A 19416-nucleotide genomic window follows, 5' to 3' on the forward strand; every position below is an offset into this window, starting at 1 on the left:
AGAACATGATGGTAATCCAGGATACAAACAGCCTCTCACTTCCAAGCTTTTAGGATACAAACCTCAGCCTCTCACTTCCAAGCTTTTAACACTCTACCATTGGGCTAGCTTGGCTATTATGTTACTAATCATTTTTACTCTGTAGCAGATACCTGAGAGAGACTATTTCAAGAGGAAATATTTATTTTGGCTTACGGTTGCAGAGTTTACTGCCCATCCTTGTCTGGCTTTATTGTTTCTGGGCCTGCCATAAGGCAAGAACTGGAGAATAGTCTCTGGCCTTGTGATAGACAGAAGCAGGGACAAAGGGGGCCACAAACAAGGTATACCAATTCATGTGCTGGGAATTGAGCTGTGGCCTTGCTCATGCTACGCAGATGCTCTAACAGAGCTGTGATCTCACCCAAATTATCCCTTCCAAGACATGCAGTGACCTGCCCTCCAACCAGATTCTCACCTAGATTCTACTGCCTCTGGGTTTTATCATATTAGGATTCCATCATTGAGTCAACCTGATGATTAGCTAGATACATCTGTTGATCACAGCCTTCATGTCTAATCACTTTTCAGTTTGGACATGAATCCATCATCTGAGGCCCAGCCTTCAATAAATGAGCTTTCTCGGGATAACTTTCATGTCCACACCATAATTGGCCTGCCCAGAATTACTCCACCTAGTAATGCTTAATTTAGTGCTTCCTGACCTGCTCAAGTCTAGAGTAAGGGTCCTAAGTCTATGACACATACGACTTCCAGTCTAACTGCAGGAATTGAGAATTAATGTGATATATTTTACTTGGTAAAACAGCAGCATTGGATTAATGTTTTTTTAATTGTTCTTTTACCACAGAATTTGAAATGTGTTCTGTGGTCTTCTGTTATAGATGGTATCATACTACGCAGTCAATTTTGTCTCGTGTTCTGTTTACCTTCTCATATTCTTCCCTCTGTGAACTCCGATTTCAGGAGCTGTACCTAATTTTGACTAGTATAATTGAACTTAAAAATACTTTTTCAGTAAATGAAAATATTTTAAAGAAGCAATGCTAGAGAACTTTAAAGTGTACATGGGAACTTGTCCTTGGCTAATGAGCTCTTAGCCATTTGAGCCATGCTTCTCGCCCTCTTGGCTTTAGTTGTGTTTCAGATAAGGTCTCACACTTTTACCTGATATTGACTGCAGATCATGATCCTTCTGCCTTTGCCTCTCATAGCTGTAAGTACAGGGCTTGCCCACCACATCTGGCTTGTTTTCTGAAATAGGGAGTCTTGCTGACTCTACAAGTCTCTTTACATGGCCCCACAAAACAGTTTTGATTAAGGAACCTGAAAAGTAATAAAAGGGCTAAAAAAAAAAAAATTGGACCATCCCTATAGACTGATATAAAATTAAGAACACTCACCCCAAGAAAAGAAATGAGTATATACATACTCCACAATTGCACACAAATATCACAGGCTTGGTGATAAAGCAGGTACATGAGATTAGGAAAGCTACATACTTTAGTTCCTGTCTTACAATGCTAGCAAAATAAGTTTTCAATGTGTGTGGTGGGAAGGGGGGTTCTTTTTAATCTCCATTTCCCCTTGATACGCTATAGAAATCTGCAAGAGGTTCTATGGATTATAATATGTGAGTTATAACTGAGAACTTTTGATAATAACGATGCACAATGTATTTACTACAGTCATGAGAACAGTGATATCATTAATGTCTATAAACATTGGTAGCTTTATGTATGAAATGTCATTTGGTGTTTTCAAGGAATGACATTTTGCACATTAGTTTCGTATATGCATATAATCAGCCCCCCTCCTCAGTGGATGCGTATGTTAAGGCCACCTAAGTGCGGGCAAATTGAGTTCTTAGTCTTCGTCGTCGTCTTCATCCTCGGTTTCTTCAATCTCCTCTGCCACAAATTCAGCTGCTTCTTGTGCAGCCTGCAAAGCCTTCTCTTCTTCCACACTGGGGTCATCCATTTCTGTAACTTCTGGTCCACTGGGGTATTCTTGATAAACTGATGGTGGAACTGGGGGTGTATAGTTGTCTACACTATACTTATGGCCCCAGCCTATGTAGAAATTTTCAAACTTTCTGTTAAGTATAAGACACAAAAAGTCATTGATAGACTCTATTCAGTAAGAAATACTGGTCCTTGGGGCCGGGAGTTTGGCCTAGTGGTTAAAGTGCTTGCCTAGCATGCATGAAGACCCGGGTTCGATTCCTCGGTACCACATATAGAAAAAAGCCGGAAGTGGTGCTGAGGCTCAAGTGGTAGAGCTCTCGCCTTGAGAAAGTCCAAGGACAGTGCTCAGGCCCTGAGCTCAAGCCCAGGACTGGCAAAGAAAAAAACAAAACCAGAAATACTGGTCCTTTTAAAGCAATGTGCTATGACTATATTATGATTCCATAAGTTAAAATAATATATATTAAAAACAAGTAAAAAAGCTTTCAATGATTCTATCATGGGGAATTTATTTGATCCAAACTGCTTAAGCTGATTAAGAAAACCATAGGGCCAGAATCTGTCAAAATATACCCTACATCTAGATTGCCAAAGGAAAAAAACAACAGCAGCAAAAACTGCTGGGTGTTCGTGGCTTTTGCCTTGTAATTCTAGCTACTTGGGAGGATGAGATCTGATATCACAACCTGAAACTAGCCTGGGCAGAAAAATCAGTAGAACTCAGATTAACTGGGAGCCGGGAGTTTGGCCTAGTGGTAGAGTGCTTGCCTACCATGCACAAAGACCTGGGTTTGATTCCTTGGTACCTCATACACAGAAAAGCCTGAAGTGGTACTGTGGCTCAAGTGATAGAGCACTAGCCTCAGGCTTGCTCAGGCCCTGAGTTCAAGCCCCAAGACTGGCAAAAAAAAAAAAAAAATGCCAGAGAGATTAAACAGCAAAGAAAAAAATCCAGCCATGGAGATGTGGCTCAAGTGGAAGAGTAGTGCTAGCCTTCAGGAAAATAGAGATTTATATGGATAGATATACATTGATATAAATATATGACATGAGCAGAGATAGATAATAGAGATATATCTCTATTACATGTAATTATGCATATTCACATAAATTTTAATATATATAATTTGAGTTATACCTCCACTTTCACCTTTTTGCTGATATTCTGCTTAAGCTTACTTTGAACAGTGATTCTCACATATCAGCCTCCCAAAGAGCTTGGATTACAGGGATGAGACACCAGCACACAGTCTACCAACATTATTTTAATTAAACGTCTATCACCAGCACCTAATTTGCCAAATATAGTTAAAACACTAGTGCCTTAAAACATTCCAGTGATAAATTTCATCACTTAGTCATAGCAATGGCCTTGTAGGTGGCTGGATACTTACTTGCCATTGGAGAAGGCATATGCTCCAGGCCAAAGATTGGAACGAAGGACTGCGATAGCATACTGAGGAATGAAATGTGATGATAGCCGCGCTGTCCAAGGGGGGATATTGTGAATCTCTAGAAGCACAGGAGAAACATGGAAGCTTAACCCCTAAGTAGGTAAGGATCTGCTGTTTAACTGAAGTTGCTTTTTTGTAAATCTTAGTTACATGCATACATACTTACACAGACATAGACACACACACACACACACACACACACACACACACACACATTTGGTGTAGAAAACAAGTTAAAATAGCAGCTTAACACTTGCTTAACAAGCACAAAGTTTCATATCTAATACTTTCAAGAAACAATTGGATATATGAAAATGTTTGTATTAATATAGAATATGCCAAAAAATGCTGTTTTTCAGGTGCAAAAGTGAAAGAACTCAAATCAGAGCATTTCAGTACCTTGATTTGGAAACAACTAAATTTGAAATAGTTACATATTTTTTTTTACTATTAAGCAAGATGAGAATGCTGTTTGGTAACCAAAGCAAAGGTTATTGGCATGGGAGAGAGTAAGGATAATGGGCAAAACAAAATAGAACAAAAAAAGAACATGTGGACATGAGTTAGAAAACAAGATTACGTGGCATTTTTCTACAGCTAAGCCACCTGTTTATGATTTGCAGAATTAAAGCAATGCTGCACAAATGACTGTCGCCCATCTTAGTAGCAGCCACAGGCCACTAGAGTTTTCTCTCTGCATCATTCTTTCAGCCTGCAGCAGGATGGAATGGCTAGAAGCATTCTTTTCCTCCCAGCATTCCAGGACTCATGTTGGGAAAGGAGTATGAGTACTTGATTCCTGTCTTCCTTTCAGAGGTTTCCAAGTCTCAGATATTTACCACATAATATGCATGGTTTAAAGTTCATGTGTTTCCACATTAGTAGCTACTTTACCTAAATCTTCAGAGATAGGTGTCAAAAGAGGAGGCCCTACTTCCTGCTCCAAGTAGTCAGGCTCTTCTCCCTTTTCTTCTTCTTTTTCTTCGTCTATTTCCTCTTCTTCTTCTTCCTCATTTTTTTGTCTAGGGTTGAACCAATTGCAGCGACCCTAGAGATGAATGTTGCAAGATTTAAAAAGGGTCTTAAAATCTCAGCATAAGTCGAGCTGGTGACTGGTAGGTGTAATCCTGTGCACTTGAAAGACTTAGATCTGAGGATTGTGGTTCAAAGCCAGACTTGGCAGAAAAGTCCATGAGACTCTTATCTCTGGTTAACCAACAAAAAGCTGGAAATGGAGGTGTGGTTCAAATGGTAGAGCCTTGCATAAAAATTCAAGTGAGAGCTGGAGGCCCCAGACTCAAGCCCTAGTACCAGCACAACTTCACACACATGCATGCACACATGTGCACACACACATACACATCAGATGGTTCATTTGGATTGAAAAAATTAGCAGGTTGAGGGTTCTTGATGTGAGAAATTAACCATTCACGCATTTTACACTTATGAAAATATGTCCATCCAGGTTTATTTTTAGCAAAAAAAAATACATTGATTTGAAGCACTTGCCAGTAATTTTGAAGTTATAAAACTTGAACGTAAAGTCTTGTGGAAAAAAATAAACTGGGTTCTAATAATTTGGGTGTGCAAGGTGTGCATAATTTCCTAATTAGGAAATTATGATGAATATTAATAAAAATTTTAAGTGATAATAATAGGATTGAGAGTTATAATTTCTCAATGAATGAACTTACCTAGAGATACTTGAGAGCATCTCTTATCTTGATCAAAGTATAGTGAAGATTTCTACCTGCACATTGAGAGTACCACAGGGTGATTAAGAAAATGGATGAGAGCTGGGAGTTTGGCCTAGAGGTAGAGTGCTTGCCTAGCTTGCATGAAGACCCAGGTTTGATTCCTCGGTACCACATAGAGCTCTAGCCTTGAGAAAGCCTAAGGACAGTGCCCCGAGTTCAGGGCCCAGGACTGGCAAAAAAAAAAAAAAAAAAAAGGATTAGTCAAAGGGAAGGGGGAAAACAAGATGATTGGAAGGGGGTGGGAGGGAAATGGGGACAAAAGCATGAGAAGGGGTATCAATGTGTGAGAAGTAATGTACCTACTACCTATAACCCCTCTGTACGTTACCCTGACAATAAAAATATATAAAAAATAAAATGGATGAGTCTATTCTGTACATCCTCATATCAGACTCTCATCTTATTAGCTACATTCTTTTTACCATGTTTCCTAAGCACTGGTCAGTTTTCCCCATCTACAAAATAAAAGTAATAACAGTGGGATGGTTGTGAGGGTTAAATCATATGTCTCTATATAATTTTATACGTAATGTACATATAGTGCTGCTGAAGAGCACCTAGTTAAATAGATTCTGTATAATTGCTGTCTAGCACTGTTTGCTTATTTTTGTTTTTTGTCATACTATTTTAGTGTCTGACATAAATATCCATGTAACAAATTGTGTTGTAAAAATAGAATAAAATAGGGGCCAGGAGTTTGGCCTAGTGGTAGAGTGCTTGCCTAGCATGCACGAAGACCCGGGTTCCATTCCTTGGTACCACATACATAGAAAAAAGCTGGAAGTGGTGCTGAGGCTCAAGTAATAGAGTTCTAGCCTTAAGAAAGTACAAGGACAGTGCTCAGGCCCTGAGCTCAAGCCCATGACTGGCAAAAAAAAGAAAAGAAAAGAAAAGAAAAAAGAAATAGAATAAAATAGTTTCCATAATAAATGTATGTATATTGTATAAAATAATTATCTATTTACCTTATTTACTGTACACAAATAGAGTAACTGCACCCCACACTGAAGTCTACATATGTACATTACCTGACAAATACTCTCCTACCTGAGGGAGAATATACTGTACATGATGAACCCAATTGGATAGTGATTCTACCAGATCAGTCACTTGGATGCCGTCAAATTCAGGGTTCTCTTCAAAGCTATCTCGTCCACCTTCCACTTCCTCCTCCTCTTCTTCCTCTTCACCAAATTGATAGAATCCTAGAGGACTAACATGAGTTCCTGCTGAAATCCGGGCAATTTGTGCACGCAAATAATTGCTCTCATTTCCTGGGAAAGGTGGGTAGCTTAGGATGGAAGCATCCAATCGCCCAGTGAAATATTTCTTGATTTTTCTTGCTGTAACAATTTGTGCAGGTGTAACTAATGGTAACTTCACCCATGGTCTTCCTGGTTCATTGCAAACAAAATAGAAATATTTGTTGGCACCTGTTCGACTTTCTTCTTTAGGTATAGCTCGTGGGGCCTTGTAAAAGGACTTTGGTAATTCAGCTTCCTCAGCTTCCTCAGCTTCACTTTCTCCATTGTCCCTCTCTTCAGCCACATCTTCCTCCTCCACTTCCTCTTCCTCTTCCCCCTCACGAAATTCCACTTCAGCTATAATATAGTTCATTTCCAGGCCCAAGATCTTGCCCCACAATCGGCAGCTTTGGATTGGGTGAGTGTCAGTAAGTTGCTTGAGGGCCAGGAATATGCGATAAGTTTCATCTGTTCCCAAACCAACTCCAGCTTGTTCAAAATAAAATGCTGACTCCATTACGTTTGGAAGAGCATTTTCTGCCTAGAAAAACAGATGATTTAGTTAAAATGTTATCCTTAAAAAAAAGGCCTTTTTTTTTTTTGCCAGTCCTGGGGCTTGAACTCAGGGCCTGAGCACTGTTCTTGGGCTTTCTCAAGGCTAGAGCTCTACCACTTGAGCCACATCACCACTTTCAGCTTTTTTCTGTGTATGTGGAACAGAAGAATTGAAGCCAGGGCTTCATGTATGCTAGGCAAACATTCTACCTCTAGGCCATGCTCCCAGCGCCTCTTTTATTTTTATTTTTAAACTTATTTGATATCAGCACTACTTTCTTTCTCCAGTTCTTTCTTATTTATTCCAACATTTCAATCAAATTGTGCTAATTCCTGAACTTCAGTACTTCTTTCATGGCTTATGAATGTTGCTTTTTATATTAATAGTGTCTGACTAATATGATAGTTAATCTGTTTTATGTGTCTCTAGGAAGAATTTAACAGAAATTTAATTTAACAGATTGGTTTTTAGAAATATTTGTGACTCTCTTACTATCCTAAGACATAGAATAAGGTGAACATATGTGTACATGCATGTGTATATGTGTATGTGTATACATAATGTATGTATAATATATATGATACATGTATGTGTATGCATGTAATTACTATTTTACATGTTTATATTGTCATTGTATTAAAATATTTACTAAATACAAGGGCATATATGTCAATGGCAAATAAATATTAATATAATAATGAACATACATAACAAATTATAAAGAATGTTACAAAGTATATAGACATATCTATATGTAAGTGCATAATATAGTTGCTCCTACTTACAGTAAAAATTTTAGTACTGAAAATAATGAGGAGACCCTTGTAAAACTATACAAAAATAATGAAAAGAAAGATAATTTCCTACAAGAAAATAAATAGAACTGTTAAAGCATTTCTTGAGAACGTTGGAAGTGAAGAAAAAACTTAGGACAACTTTCAAGACAAAGTCCCATTGAATGGAGAGCATTTGCATTTCATACTAATGATCTGCTCTTTTCCCTTCTCTTTCTTATTAGTATGAACAGGCTTCACTGTGCTATTTCCATACTTGCATATACTCATACTGGAGCCTGACCTTTATTTGACTAGTATCTCCATGGGAATGTCTGCCTGTGTGTCTGAACCCCACATGTAGTATTCTCTCACACATTATTATTGTAAATATGGTACATAACCAGCTGCCCCCTTGTTAAAGCAACTCAGTGTCATCTCTTTGACACCTGACCTATACCCTGCTCCTCTGGTTCGAGCTCTCTGGACCGTACTTTTGTCAACACAGACTGTTGAGCCCTGTGTGCCTATGTCAGGTCACTGTTCCTTTTATCTCTTCTCTTCTTACAAAGAATCCCTGGTTAAAAATAACTCTAAACATCCAATTTTCATCTACATAAACATATTCTATTATTATTTTAAAACTATCTTTAAGTAATTGTACAAAGAGGTTACCATTCAACTTGTCAGTTTCTAAATACAATGCATCTTGGTCAATAGCACCCCTCATCCCTCCCAAGCCCACCCATCCCCTGAATTTTCCTAGTCATAGACATATTTTAAATTGTCTAGTGATCATAGCCTAGAAGTTCAGGCACTACGCATAAGTTGCAAGGATATAGGCATGTAAGAAGCATAATGAGGGCAACTATTTTGAAATGATTAAAGCTAAAATTCCTCTGATGCTTGATTGTACACTCTGATAAAACTTTTTAGCCCATGATAGCCAATTCTTTTTCAAAATATTTTTGCCATTTATTTGTCAAGATCAAAACACATGTTTGATTCCTCTCTTCTATTAATAAATAATAGAATAATATCAAGATGCAGATACTGCCATAATATCAAGATATAAGAAACTTCCAAAAGAATGGAAATGCTATTAGAAGTAGTTTCCAGTGTTTTGAGGAAATACAAAACGACTTAAACTCTCATCTCAAGTTATAGTCATGCATTTCTTTATGACAGGGATATATTCTGACAAATACATCCTCTGGCAATTGCACTGTGAAACTAACATAGAATGCCAGAGGATGTATTTCTCAGAATGTATCCCTGCTGATGGCTCATGCCAGTAATCCTCACTATTCAGGAAGCCCAGATCTGAACATCACTGTTCAAAGCCAGGCTGGTCAAGACATTCTATGAGACTCTTATCTCTAATTAACCACCAGAAATCCAGAAGTGGTACTGTGGCTCAAAGCAATATAGAGTACTAGCCTTGAGCAGAAGAGCTCAGGGACAGTGCCCAGGCCCTGAGTTCAAGTACCACTGCCAACCAAAAATCAAAAACAAAAACAACAAAACAGAACACACTTACAAACTCCAAATGCAACTGCTGCACACAATTGTACCTGTTTGACTTCCATATGAGTACAGTGAGGTATGTTTCTTTACAGGAGCATCACCACAGGCACATATATGTTGTGCTGTGACCTTACAATGGCTTTGATGTCACTGAGTGCTATGCACTGCTCAGCTGCTGCACTGGTCTTGAACTGAAGGGTCATTCAGCTTCATTGCTCATGGCTGGAACTCTACAATTTAAACTATGCCTCCAGCCCAGCCTTTGTTGGTTAATCAAACATGGGTTCTCTTGGAATTTTCTATCTGGGCTTTAAACTGTGATCCTTTATGTTGCCTCCTACTGAATAGCTGAAATTATAGACGTGAGCCATCAGCACTCAGTGCTTACTAAAAATTTATATAGTAATATGAGCATTATCATATATATGCACTTCCCTGAATGCTATATGTACATAATTATATTAAATTTTCATTCACTATTCAACAAACATTAAGAAACAGCACTTGTACTCCCAAATCTGTACCAGGTAAGCTGGACAGTATCAAAACAAAAGCTTGTCCTACAAGCATATGACAAAACAGAGGCCTGTAAAATAATTGCAAAAACAAAGTAAGACAACCCCAATGTTGATGGGAAAAAGCCTAAAATACATTTAAGAAAAAATGTTACTAATACCATAAAAAGTATAAAAACATAAAAAGCCACTTTCCACACATCCCAAATAACGTGAGACTTAGAATATTCATTTATATTCAATTATAGGTATGACTCACTATTTCATCTTCCAATTCCTGATCCGCTCCTTCCAAATGTCCCTGGAGAAAAAGAGCCCTTTGCCTCTCTGCGATTTCATATGCTGGAAGCATTTCATTCTCGTTTTGCAGCGTATCTAATTTTTTACTGAAGTGTGCCATTTTGACATCTTGACTAATTTTTTCAATGATGTCAACAGCATTTTCAGGACGTTCATCTAATATCTTGGTCAGCATGTTTGAAAGATGATCATATCTGTTCAACAGAGAAATTTTCAGACTGTACACAGAAAGAACATTTCAATAATGTACACATCAAAAACATTTCATGCAGATCCAGTTATTGGGGTTTTAGATAACTGTAATAGCTCTAAGTCTTCAAGATTATCAAGTGTAGGTGACTTCTACCATACCAGAAAGAATCTATTCTAGTAGTTATATTTCTAAATCTTATCGATTCTATTTGTAGGATCTGTTGTCTTCATCATCTTATTTTTAAGCCTAGTATGCATGGCATTCATGCAGGTACTGGGATTTGAACTCAGTGCCTTGCCTCAGGCTTACATTCTACCCCTTGTACCACATCTCTGCTTCCAGCTTTTTGCTCATTAATTGGAGATGAGTCCCACAGATTTGTCTGTGAAGTTTTGTATATATTTCCTATTTAGTGACTGTCTCCTCCCTTACCTTATATGATAAAGTAAATAGTTGCACAATTATTTATTTTCTAGTACTAGACCTGACATGCTTTAAAATTTTTTTCTAGGGCCAAGAGTTTTGCCTAGTGGTAGAGTGTTTGCCTAGCATGCACAAAAACTGGAGTTCAATTCCTTGGTACCACATACATAGAAAAAAGCCGGAAGTGGTGCTGAGGCTCAAATGGTAGAGCTCTAGCCTTGAGAAAGTCAAAGAACAGTGGTCAAGCCCTAAGCTCAAGCCCAGCACTGGCAAAAAAAAAAGAAATTTTTAGTTTAAAATAATAAGAAATAACATTTTAAATTGTTCAATCTCAGAGTTCCTACATCAAATATTATTTTATTCATTATATTTTAAAATCATGTTTTATATTTAGTAAAGCCTAATAATAGCTGAAAACGTTTGCCACATTGCACATTCAGTAGACATTCAATAATATTTATTAATGAAATATAAGTCATCTCATCAAATAATTCAGAAAAGATGGACTACCACTCTATGCTATCATTTTTTTTGCTGGTCCTGGACTTGAGCTCAGGGCCTGAGCACTGTCCTTGGACTTTCTCAAAGCTAGAGCTCTACCACTTGAGCCACAGCACCATTTCTGGCTTTTTTCTATATATATGATACCATGGAATCAAATCCAGGTCTTCGTGCATGGTAGGCAAGCACTCTACCACTAGGCCAAACTCTTGGCACCTATGCTGTCATTTTTTTATTCATCCATTTATCCATTCATCCATTCTTAACACCTAACTGATAAACACTGTGCTCAATATTAAGTATTGAGTGGCATAAAAAAATCATGTAGCCCCTTTACTTGGGAGCCTTGAAGAGTCAAGTATTAAAATACAAGTTCCTAATTAGAAATGGCATTAGGAATAGAATAGACTGAGATCTATACAAGCTGAGTTCTGAAGCATCAGGAAGCAGTGAGACAAACACAGGGAAGAAACCCTTTGGGCAGAGGGAATATGGAAACTAGGCTTTATGGCTAATACAGAGTGATGAACAGTGAGACAGGAGCCAGTCAGTGCTCTAACCCAGTAGCAACCCAGGAAATTAAGTTCTCCACTAATCAGTTTCTTCATTTAAAAAGAAATGAGTTGGGCCGAGAGTTTGGCCTAATGGTAAGAGTGCTTACCTAGTTTGCACAAAGACTCAGCTTTGATTCCTGGGTACCACATACATAGAAAAAGCTTGAAGTGGTGCTGTGGCTCAAGTGGCAGGGTGCTGGCCTTGAGAAAAGCCCAAGGACAGTGTTCAGGCCCTGAGTTCAAGCCCACAACTAGCAAAAATAAATAAATAAATAAATAAATAAATAAATAAATAAAAGTAAATGAGTTGACTTGGTGTCATACTAAGTTTCTCCTAGCCACAAAATTTGGCTGACTCTATGTTTGTGCAACCCTGGAAAATGAAATCCTTGAAATCTACTCTTCCTGAAATTACAGTTATAATGTGATGGCCAGAACATACTATTACCTTCTCCCCTTGCTCTAAGAGATAATTGGATAAACTAGTAAGTGTTCTAAATAACCAAGTGTCCCTGCTTCCTCAGTAGTGAGGATTTCTTCCAATGCAGAATTTTCATTGTTGCAATCACAAAATGAGGATGAGCAGTGACCCAGCTTTGGTCTGGGAGGGAACGCTAAGTCAAGACATGCAAGCATCAGAACACTTAGATTACAGACATGTGTTCTTTGTCACAATAGGTAACTGTATTTACAAACATCCTGGACAGATGCTTAGATGTCATTATTCTTCTGTCCTATTTCGAGCTCTAAGACTCCTTCCATTCTTTTTTATGTGCCTAGAGTCTTCAAAGAAACTAAGAATCCCCACTACTGAGCTGTGTGGGGTTCTGTGATGCAGTTATGTCACTGATTTGCTTTCATTAATAAAAATTCTTCACAAATATTTTCACAACACAGCCCTTTATCTCTGTGCTAAGCCTTGTGTGGTTGTGCTCCCGGACACTTACAGGTTTAAGCCTGTCTTGCTGCTGGCATTCTGGAGGAAAGACTTTGCATTCTGAATGGCAATCTCGAGCATGCTGGGGGCCTCTTCGCGGGCCCCAGGCCCAGGCAGCTCTGGATCCCAGTGATCATTTGAGTCTTCCTCCTGAAAAACGTTACATTTCAGCTCTTCATGTTTGGAGTCGTCCTGGCTGGTGGCCTGGGGCCCACACAGGCCAGCTCTGGATTGTTGAGACGGTGGAAAGGTATTTTCCTCTGGTGGACTTGCGTGATGGGGAGTCCTATCCCTCTGATCAGCTGATGGATCCAGCGGATCAGGATGAGGTCTTGCAGCATCAAGGATCACACTGGTGCTTCTGTCTGGCTGCCAGTGGGCCACGAAGTCCTTCCTGCCCGGCGTCGGGGAGGAAAGAAGGGGTGAGGTTTCCTGAGGAGGGGGGGAGGGAAGTGGACCTCCCGGTCCTGGGAGGTCTCCCTCACCCTGGCTAGTTGTAGACTGTGGGCTCCAGGGCGGGTTGCTCCTGAGTTGGGGTTCAGTGTCTGGTTTCCACCCTGCCTCCAAAGGCGCAGGTGATGGAGGTTGGGGTTCTTGGGGAGACGCTGCCATGTTTCCTTCCCATAGCTGCTCTGCTTCACCAGGGTCTTGGTTGTCTTTTTCTGGATTTAAGGAGATGGAATCTTCCATGGAAGCAATCAAGAGGCAAAAAAGAAGGCGACGCTGCAGTCACTTGGTGAAGTCTGCGTGATTTCGGGATTCCTGTTGCTGGGAAATTGCGGCGTCCTGTCTCCATAGCAACCCCAGGGAGGATTCTTTCGGGCAAAGGAGGTAAGCCTGTTGCCAGGACTCTGGGGAGGAGACCAAGAGAGAGGTGGGACTCTTAGGATGGTGATTTGGTAGAGTCTCTGTCCCTCTTTCTAGACCAGCCAATCCGACCAGGACTATAGCAATACTTATTTTGAAACCTGAGAACTCCTGGTCCTGTTCCTGGAGCCCAGATCAGAAAAGGAGAGTGGAGACCTTGTGCTGGAGAGATTCTGAGGGTGTAACTTGATCACCTTACAGGTCCACAAACACTGGGAGGAAAATAAAGATATGTTATGAAAGACCGATTGTTTGGGGAAAAAAAAATCGTCATACTGTTACCAGAACTTTTCAGCCTGGCCTTGTGTTGTTGTTGGGCTTGAACTCTGGGCTTGGATGCTGTTGTTGAGCTCAAGGCTAACACTTTTCCACTTCTTGGCCTTGTTATTTGTGTGTGTGTGTGTGTGTGTGTGTGTGTGTGTGTGTGTGTGTGTGTGTGTGTGTGTGTGTGTGTGTATGTTGATTTGAATACCACATGACTGAATGCTGATAGTTTTAAATTTTTACCTTTCTCTCATGATTTTGAATGAGGCTGAAGAGTTTTGACAGGAATATAGGGACATTGTATGCCCCAAAGATCACAATTGGGTAAATGTTCAGTTGGTATAATCTCAGTCTGGTGCCACTTGTTGTTCTAAGAGAAAACCAGGTTCAGCAACATTAGGAGATTAAGCACTAAACCCAATAGTCCCAGTTTAGAGGAAGAATTGGCTAGAAATATTTCAGAAAAATTGAAATATCTTGACAAATAGGAAAACTTTATCTCATCTCTTTTGACTCAAAGTCTATTTTTATTATATGGCTGTGATTACTTCTGCTTCTTTGGGATTTTACTTTAACTTAATTTTATATTTTATTACGTTTGTGTTATTATAGTTCTGATACTGGATTTGAACTCGAGGCTTTATATTTTCACTTGGTTTTTTTCCACTTCAGAATTTGGGTAGTTAATAGAGAGAAGAGTCTCACAGGCTTTTCTTCCCAGGCTGGCTTCAAACCACAATCTGAGGATCTCAGCCCAGTGAATAACAGGGATTATAGGTATGAAACATATCACCACCAGCTTTGCTTTTGGTTTCTGATTGCTTGCTATTTTATTTTCTACCATTTTTACTTATGACTTGAGTTTTTAATCCACTCAATCTGCATATTTTAATTAAAATTGCTATTAATTTAGAGTTGTTTCTGAAAAGTGTCTTCTGATGGCTATTATTTTATTATTTTTTCCTGATGGATTTTAATACTATTTGTTTTTTTATTTCATCATTATTTACTTTGGAAGTTTCTGGTTTGAGTCCATCACGATTGCTTCTTTCCTAATTCTGATTGATGTACTTTTTCCTCTTGCGAAATTTATCTTTTCATGATGTCTCATGTTTGTGATTGTTTTTCTTGTTCCTGTGTGTGAGTTCTTCAATTATCTTCTGAAATGCTTACTTAGTAGTCATGAATTCTTTAAATTTGTGCCTATCCTAGGAAATTTTATTTTTATTTTTTGCCAGTCCTTGGCTTGAGTTCAGCACTTGGGCACTGTCCTTGGGCTTTCTCAAGGCTAGCACACTATCACTTGAGCCACAGCACTATCTCTGGCTTTTTCTGTGTATGTGGTACCAAGGATCAAACCCAGGACTTCATGCATGCTAGGTAAACACTCTACCACTAGGCCACACTCCTGGCCCAGGAGATTTTTATATGTCCTTTAACATTATAGAATAAAGTAGCTGGGCATAATATACTTGGTTGGCAATGGTTTACTCCCAGAGCTTGAACTATACCATTCTATGCTTTTCTGAAGTTTCAGGATTTTTGCTGAGAGATCTGATTGAATTCTGATACATCAGAAAAGAAACTATATATCACATTATATATACCAAAGAAATGATTGATGTCTGATCCAGTGGAGGAAGTGGTTAGAATCTTTTATGAATAATTAAATGCAAATGAACCATTTTAATCTGGAAGATTAGGCATCTCAAAATTACAAGGCCAAAAATTTATTGCAGAAGTAGTGTGATTAGGGAGCTCAATCGCAGAAGGAAGCCATGTAAGACTGTCCCACAGCAATCCTGGAGAAAATTATCATCCCCTCAATAGTTTATTTTTCAAATGAATCTCCTGATATCATAGATATATTATCTTAGATCATGCTAGATTTGTTCATAACAAAGCATCAGTCTCCTGGAAAAACAACAACGATAACAGCTATCACTTTTGGCCTGTTGATAACACTTCCAAGACAAAGCAGTTCTGATTCATTTTGTGAACTAGGTAGAGCTTTAGTAGTTTCTTGGTTATTGGGCTCAACTCATCTGATAGGAAATTGTTCTTGTGGGATATCCTACTTTAAGGCAACAAGGAAAAGGATCCATTGAACAGTTCCAATATTGGGATAGCATATTGAAAAAAATGTAGTCAAAAGAAGGAAAATATGACTTACTCCAAGGATCAGTAAGAGGAAGAGAATATGGCAAAAAAAATACAGTTTCATGATCATTAACAAGGAAGAGATAGACATTTTTATGGAGGAAGTAAATTCTCCCACTGTAGAAGTGTGACACTGCAAACTTTACAATAAGTTTGGAGGATTGTTTCTCCTGCTGAAAGAGGAATTGGTGAGGGGTGAATAATTGTGGACATGACTATTTGTGATAGAAGAGACAGGCCCAAGAACACCTGAATTGTGGCATTGAAGTCTCTTACAGCTCATAGATGAGAAGCTACCAGTGGGGATTGCAATTTATTTTGCTCTCACGAGTTAATGAGGGTTAAGACAGTTGGGTTAAACATAATAATTTTCCATTATTGAAGCAAAGTAGGAAAGTAGGAAAGACTTTACTTTTGGATATTTGCCATAGCACCAAGCAATGGTAGAGATTTTACAATAATTTTTAAGAGAGTGACGGTCTTGGGTTTTTCCTTAGTGTAGCTTTCTGGTGTGGAAAGATTAAGGTATATATTGATGATAAATTGTAGATTTGGAGTTGCATTCAAAGAATTGAAGTACTTTTTTCTGGTGGAGCTGGTGTTTTAACTTGAATCAACAATCTTCCTAGGTGGGTTCTCTTATCACTGAGCCATAACTTCAGGTCTGTTTACTGATATTTATTTTTTAGATAAGGTCTTGCTTCCATATCTGGCATTCATCTGCACATCATCTGCCTATATGTGACATGTCACTGTGTCCAGCTCTCCACTGACAATGGGTCTCAGAAACTTCTGTCTGGGTTGATCTCAAACCAAGAGTCTCCCAATCCCAATCTGCCAAGTAGTTAGGATTACAGGTGTGAGCCATGGGCACTCAGCTTGAAAAAAAATATTTTTTTGTTTTGTTTTTTAGGTCATGGGGCCTGTGCATTGTCCCTGGGCTCTTCAGCTCTAGGCTACCACTCTACCCTTGTCCCTAGGTATTGTCTCTGAGCCCTTCAGTTCAAAGCTACAGGCCTACCCTTGAGCCAAGCCTCTCCTCCCATTTTCTAGAGGTTAATTGAGATAAGAGTCTCAGATTTGTCTGGATAATGTATAGAGGGGTAGCAGTTACATTTGTCAGGTAGTAGGTGTATTACTTCTCATACATTGATACTCCTTCTTAACGCTTTTGTCCCTGTTCCCCTCCCCCAACCCCTCTTAATCATCTTGTTTTCCCCCTTCCCTTCCCTATTTCAAATAAACAAATAAAAGCAAATACAATAAAAAAAAGGAGTCTCCGGTCCTTTTGTGCCAGGGCTGGCTTTGAACCTTATCCTCAGATCTCATCCTCCTATGTAGCTAAGATTACAGGTGTGAGCCACCATATGCACTGTGAAAAATGTTTTTTGTTTTGTTTTGTTTTGTTTTAATGATACCCTAAATCCTATCTGTGGGTTTTATTAGGTTCTAGAAAAAAATTCTAGATAAATTTCTGGTGAGTTTATTCTAGAATAGAATTACCAACTTGTAGGTAGACATGAGGATTTAGAATTTAGAGAATCTGGTTCTGAATTTCCTGTTACAATACCTTAAACCCAAAGATACTCTGCCAAAGTTTGAGGTGAAATTCAATCTTGGATGTGCTTAGCAGGGGTAAGATTACTGATACTGTGATTGAGATTGCAGTTAATCTGAAAAACACTAAGTATGTGGAAATCTTAGCAATGTGAAAAATTAAGCAATGGGATACTTTTCCATCTATTTGTGTCTTATCCAGCTAATCGATGTTTTATAGGCTTAAGCTTAGAGATCTTTCACCTATTGTATTAAATTTATCACTGGCTATTTTTTTAAGGTAAGAGTCTTACTCCCTGTCTAGGCATATACCTGGGTCCTTATCCTCCTGTTTTTCACTTCATGCCATATCTGGGATAACAGGTGCAAGCTACCATGCCCAGCTTGGGGTCTCATGGACTTTAAAGCCCTGGCTGACCTGGAACCAAACCCTCCCAATCTTAGCCTCCCAACTAGAAGGACAAGAATAAGATACCACACCTAACTATTATGAAGCAAGGGTCTCACAAATATTTTTGCCTGGGATGTCATCACACCCAAATCCTCTTTTCTCAGTAGCTAAAATTATAGGTGCAAGCCACTGTACCCATTTTGGTTTTTTTGGCAGCTCGTCACTATTCATAACCCATATCCATAATTTATGATCCAACTGCCTCTAACTCCCAAATGTTGGGATTATATGTTTAGACTAACACAGTTGGCCATAGAATCATACTCTCTTGTTTTATTCAAATGACAATGAGCTATAGTATGACAACTGATTATGATATTCATGTTTTCTCAGAAGAGCTTGGGTGCAGATCTTCATGACAACTCTGGTGTTCTTTTGACCTATTTCCATAACTACTTGTGTCATCTTTATTTTCTGGTGTAAGACATCATAGGATTTTTTTTTTGTTCAGATCTCTTTGCCTTCTCAATGTCATTCCTCCTGATTCCTACTAGTGGCCTTGCTACCTGCACATCATTGTCAGGTACAGAGAAGAGAAAACCAAAACACTCACTCTGATTATACACACATTGATGTCTAGTTCATTCCAGTGTCATTACCGATGGTTGTAGATGTCTCACAGCTGACAACTATGATAGAGAGGGAGAGGGAGAGAGAGAGAGAGAGAGAGAGAGAGAGAGAGAGAGAGAGAGAGAGAGAGAGAGAGAGAGAGAGAAGGGGAGAGAGAGAGAGAGGAAAGCCCATGTAACATTTATCTCCTATAAACGTCTCAAAAAAAAAAGCTAGAGTAGAGCTCTAGCTCAAGTGATATACTACTACATCTGAGCAAAAAAAGCTCAGGGACAGTGCTCAGGCTCTGGGTTCAAGCCCATATTATCTATATGTATATGCAAGACATCATGTCCAAAAACAGACCTGAAGAATGGACCTGAATCTCAAGTCTAAAACTATTTACTTATTATGTTCAATCCTATCTAGGGAAGTTGTCCAAATCACACTGTACTTGTAGCTATTCAACATATCTGGTTCTTAGTTTTATAATTGCTGTAATTAAATAAATGTGACCTTTGTTCCACAGTTTACTCTAGGGAAATCCAAAATGTATGAGATCTTTATAATTCCTGTAATTATTGATATGTTTTCTCAAGCATTAGCATTAAGAAACTCTTGTCTAATTTATCCAAGCTGAGCTATCAGGTCACTCCCTGGGACACTCCTCATTGGTCAAAACAAATTCTGTGGAGAATATTTATTCCTCAGCAACACTGTCATGCTTAACATTTTACCAGAGGTGGTTTTGCTTCATCAGCTGATCTGCAACTGTGAGTAGTAAAAGGCAGGCTAAGACTCTTTCAAATTGCAGCCTCGCTTCTGCATAACACGTGTGTGAATTTCCCCTTCGTTTAACTATTTTCC

At 38.8% G+C, this 19416-nt stretch overlaps 1 protein-coding gene across 2 annotated transcripts; it reads right to left on the reverse strand.

The window, feature by feature from the left end:
- Positions 1 to 57: 57 nt before the first annotated feature.
- On the reverse strand, positions 58 to 13456 carry Rsph4a (radial spoke head component 4A). Of its 2 annotated transcripts, XM_090338231.1 has the most exons (6): positions 12712 to 13448; positions 10053 to 10287; positions 6226 to 6963; positions 4316 to 4469; positions 3362 to 3479; positions 58 to 2095 (listed from the first exon to the last, which is right to left on the reverse strand). In XM_090338231.1, the coding sequence occupies exons 1-6, from the start codon at positions 13389 to 13391 to the stop codon at positions 1867 to 1869; spliced, it is 2154 nt and encodes a 717-aa protein (XP_090194357.1). In that variant the 5' UTR covers positions 13392 to 13448; the 3' UTR covers positions 58 to 1866. The 2 variants fall into 2 exon arrangements, with proteins under 2 accessions (XP_090194357.1, XP_090194358.1); XM_090338232.1 differs by lacking the exon at positions 4316 to 4469 and having other exon boundaries at positions 1983 to 2095; positions 12712 to 13456.
- Between the last annotated feature and the right edge of the window lie 5960 nt (positions 13457 to 19416).

This window comes from Megascapheus bottae, chromosome 8 (genome assembly GCF_031878675.1).
Source record: "Megascapheus bottae isolate mThoBot1 chromosome 8, mThoBot2.hap1, whole genome shotgun sequence".
Taxonomy (NCBI): domain Eukaryota; kingdom Metazoa; phylum Chordata; class Mammalia; order Rodentia; family Geomyidae; genus Megascapheus; species Megascapheus bottae.

Bases quoted from the DNA above. Each gene is read 5' to 3' on its own strand.
- Rsph4a (XM_090338231.1), bottom strand. From the start codon at position 13,391: ATGGAAGATTCCATCTCCTTAAATCCAGAAAAAGACAACCAAGACCCT. The intron at 10,288-12,711 runs GTAAGTGTCCGG...TCTGTTGAACAG, and splicing joins AGCAAGACAGGCTTAAACCT to ATATGATCATCTTTCAAACA. The intron at 3,480-4,315 runs GTAAAGTAGCTA...CTGTGCTTCTAG, and splicing joins ACCTATCTCTGAAGATTTAG to AGATTCACAATATCCCCCCT.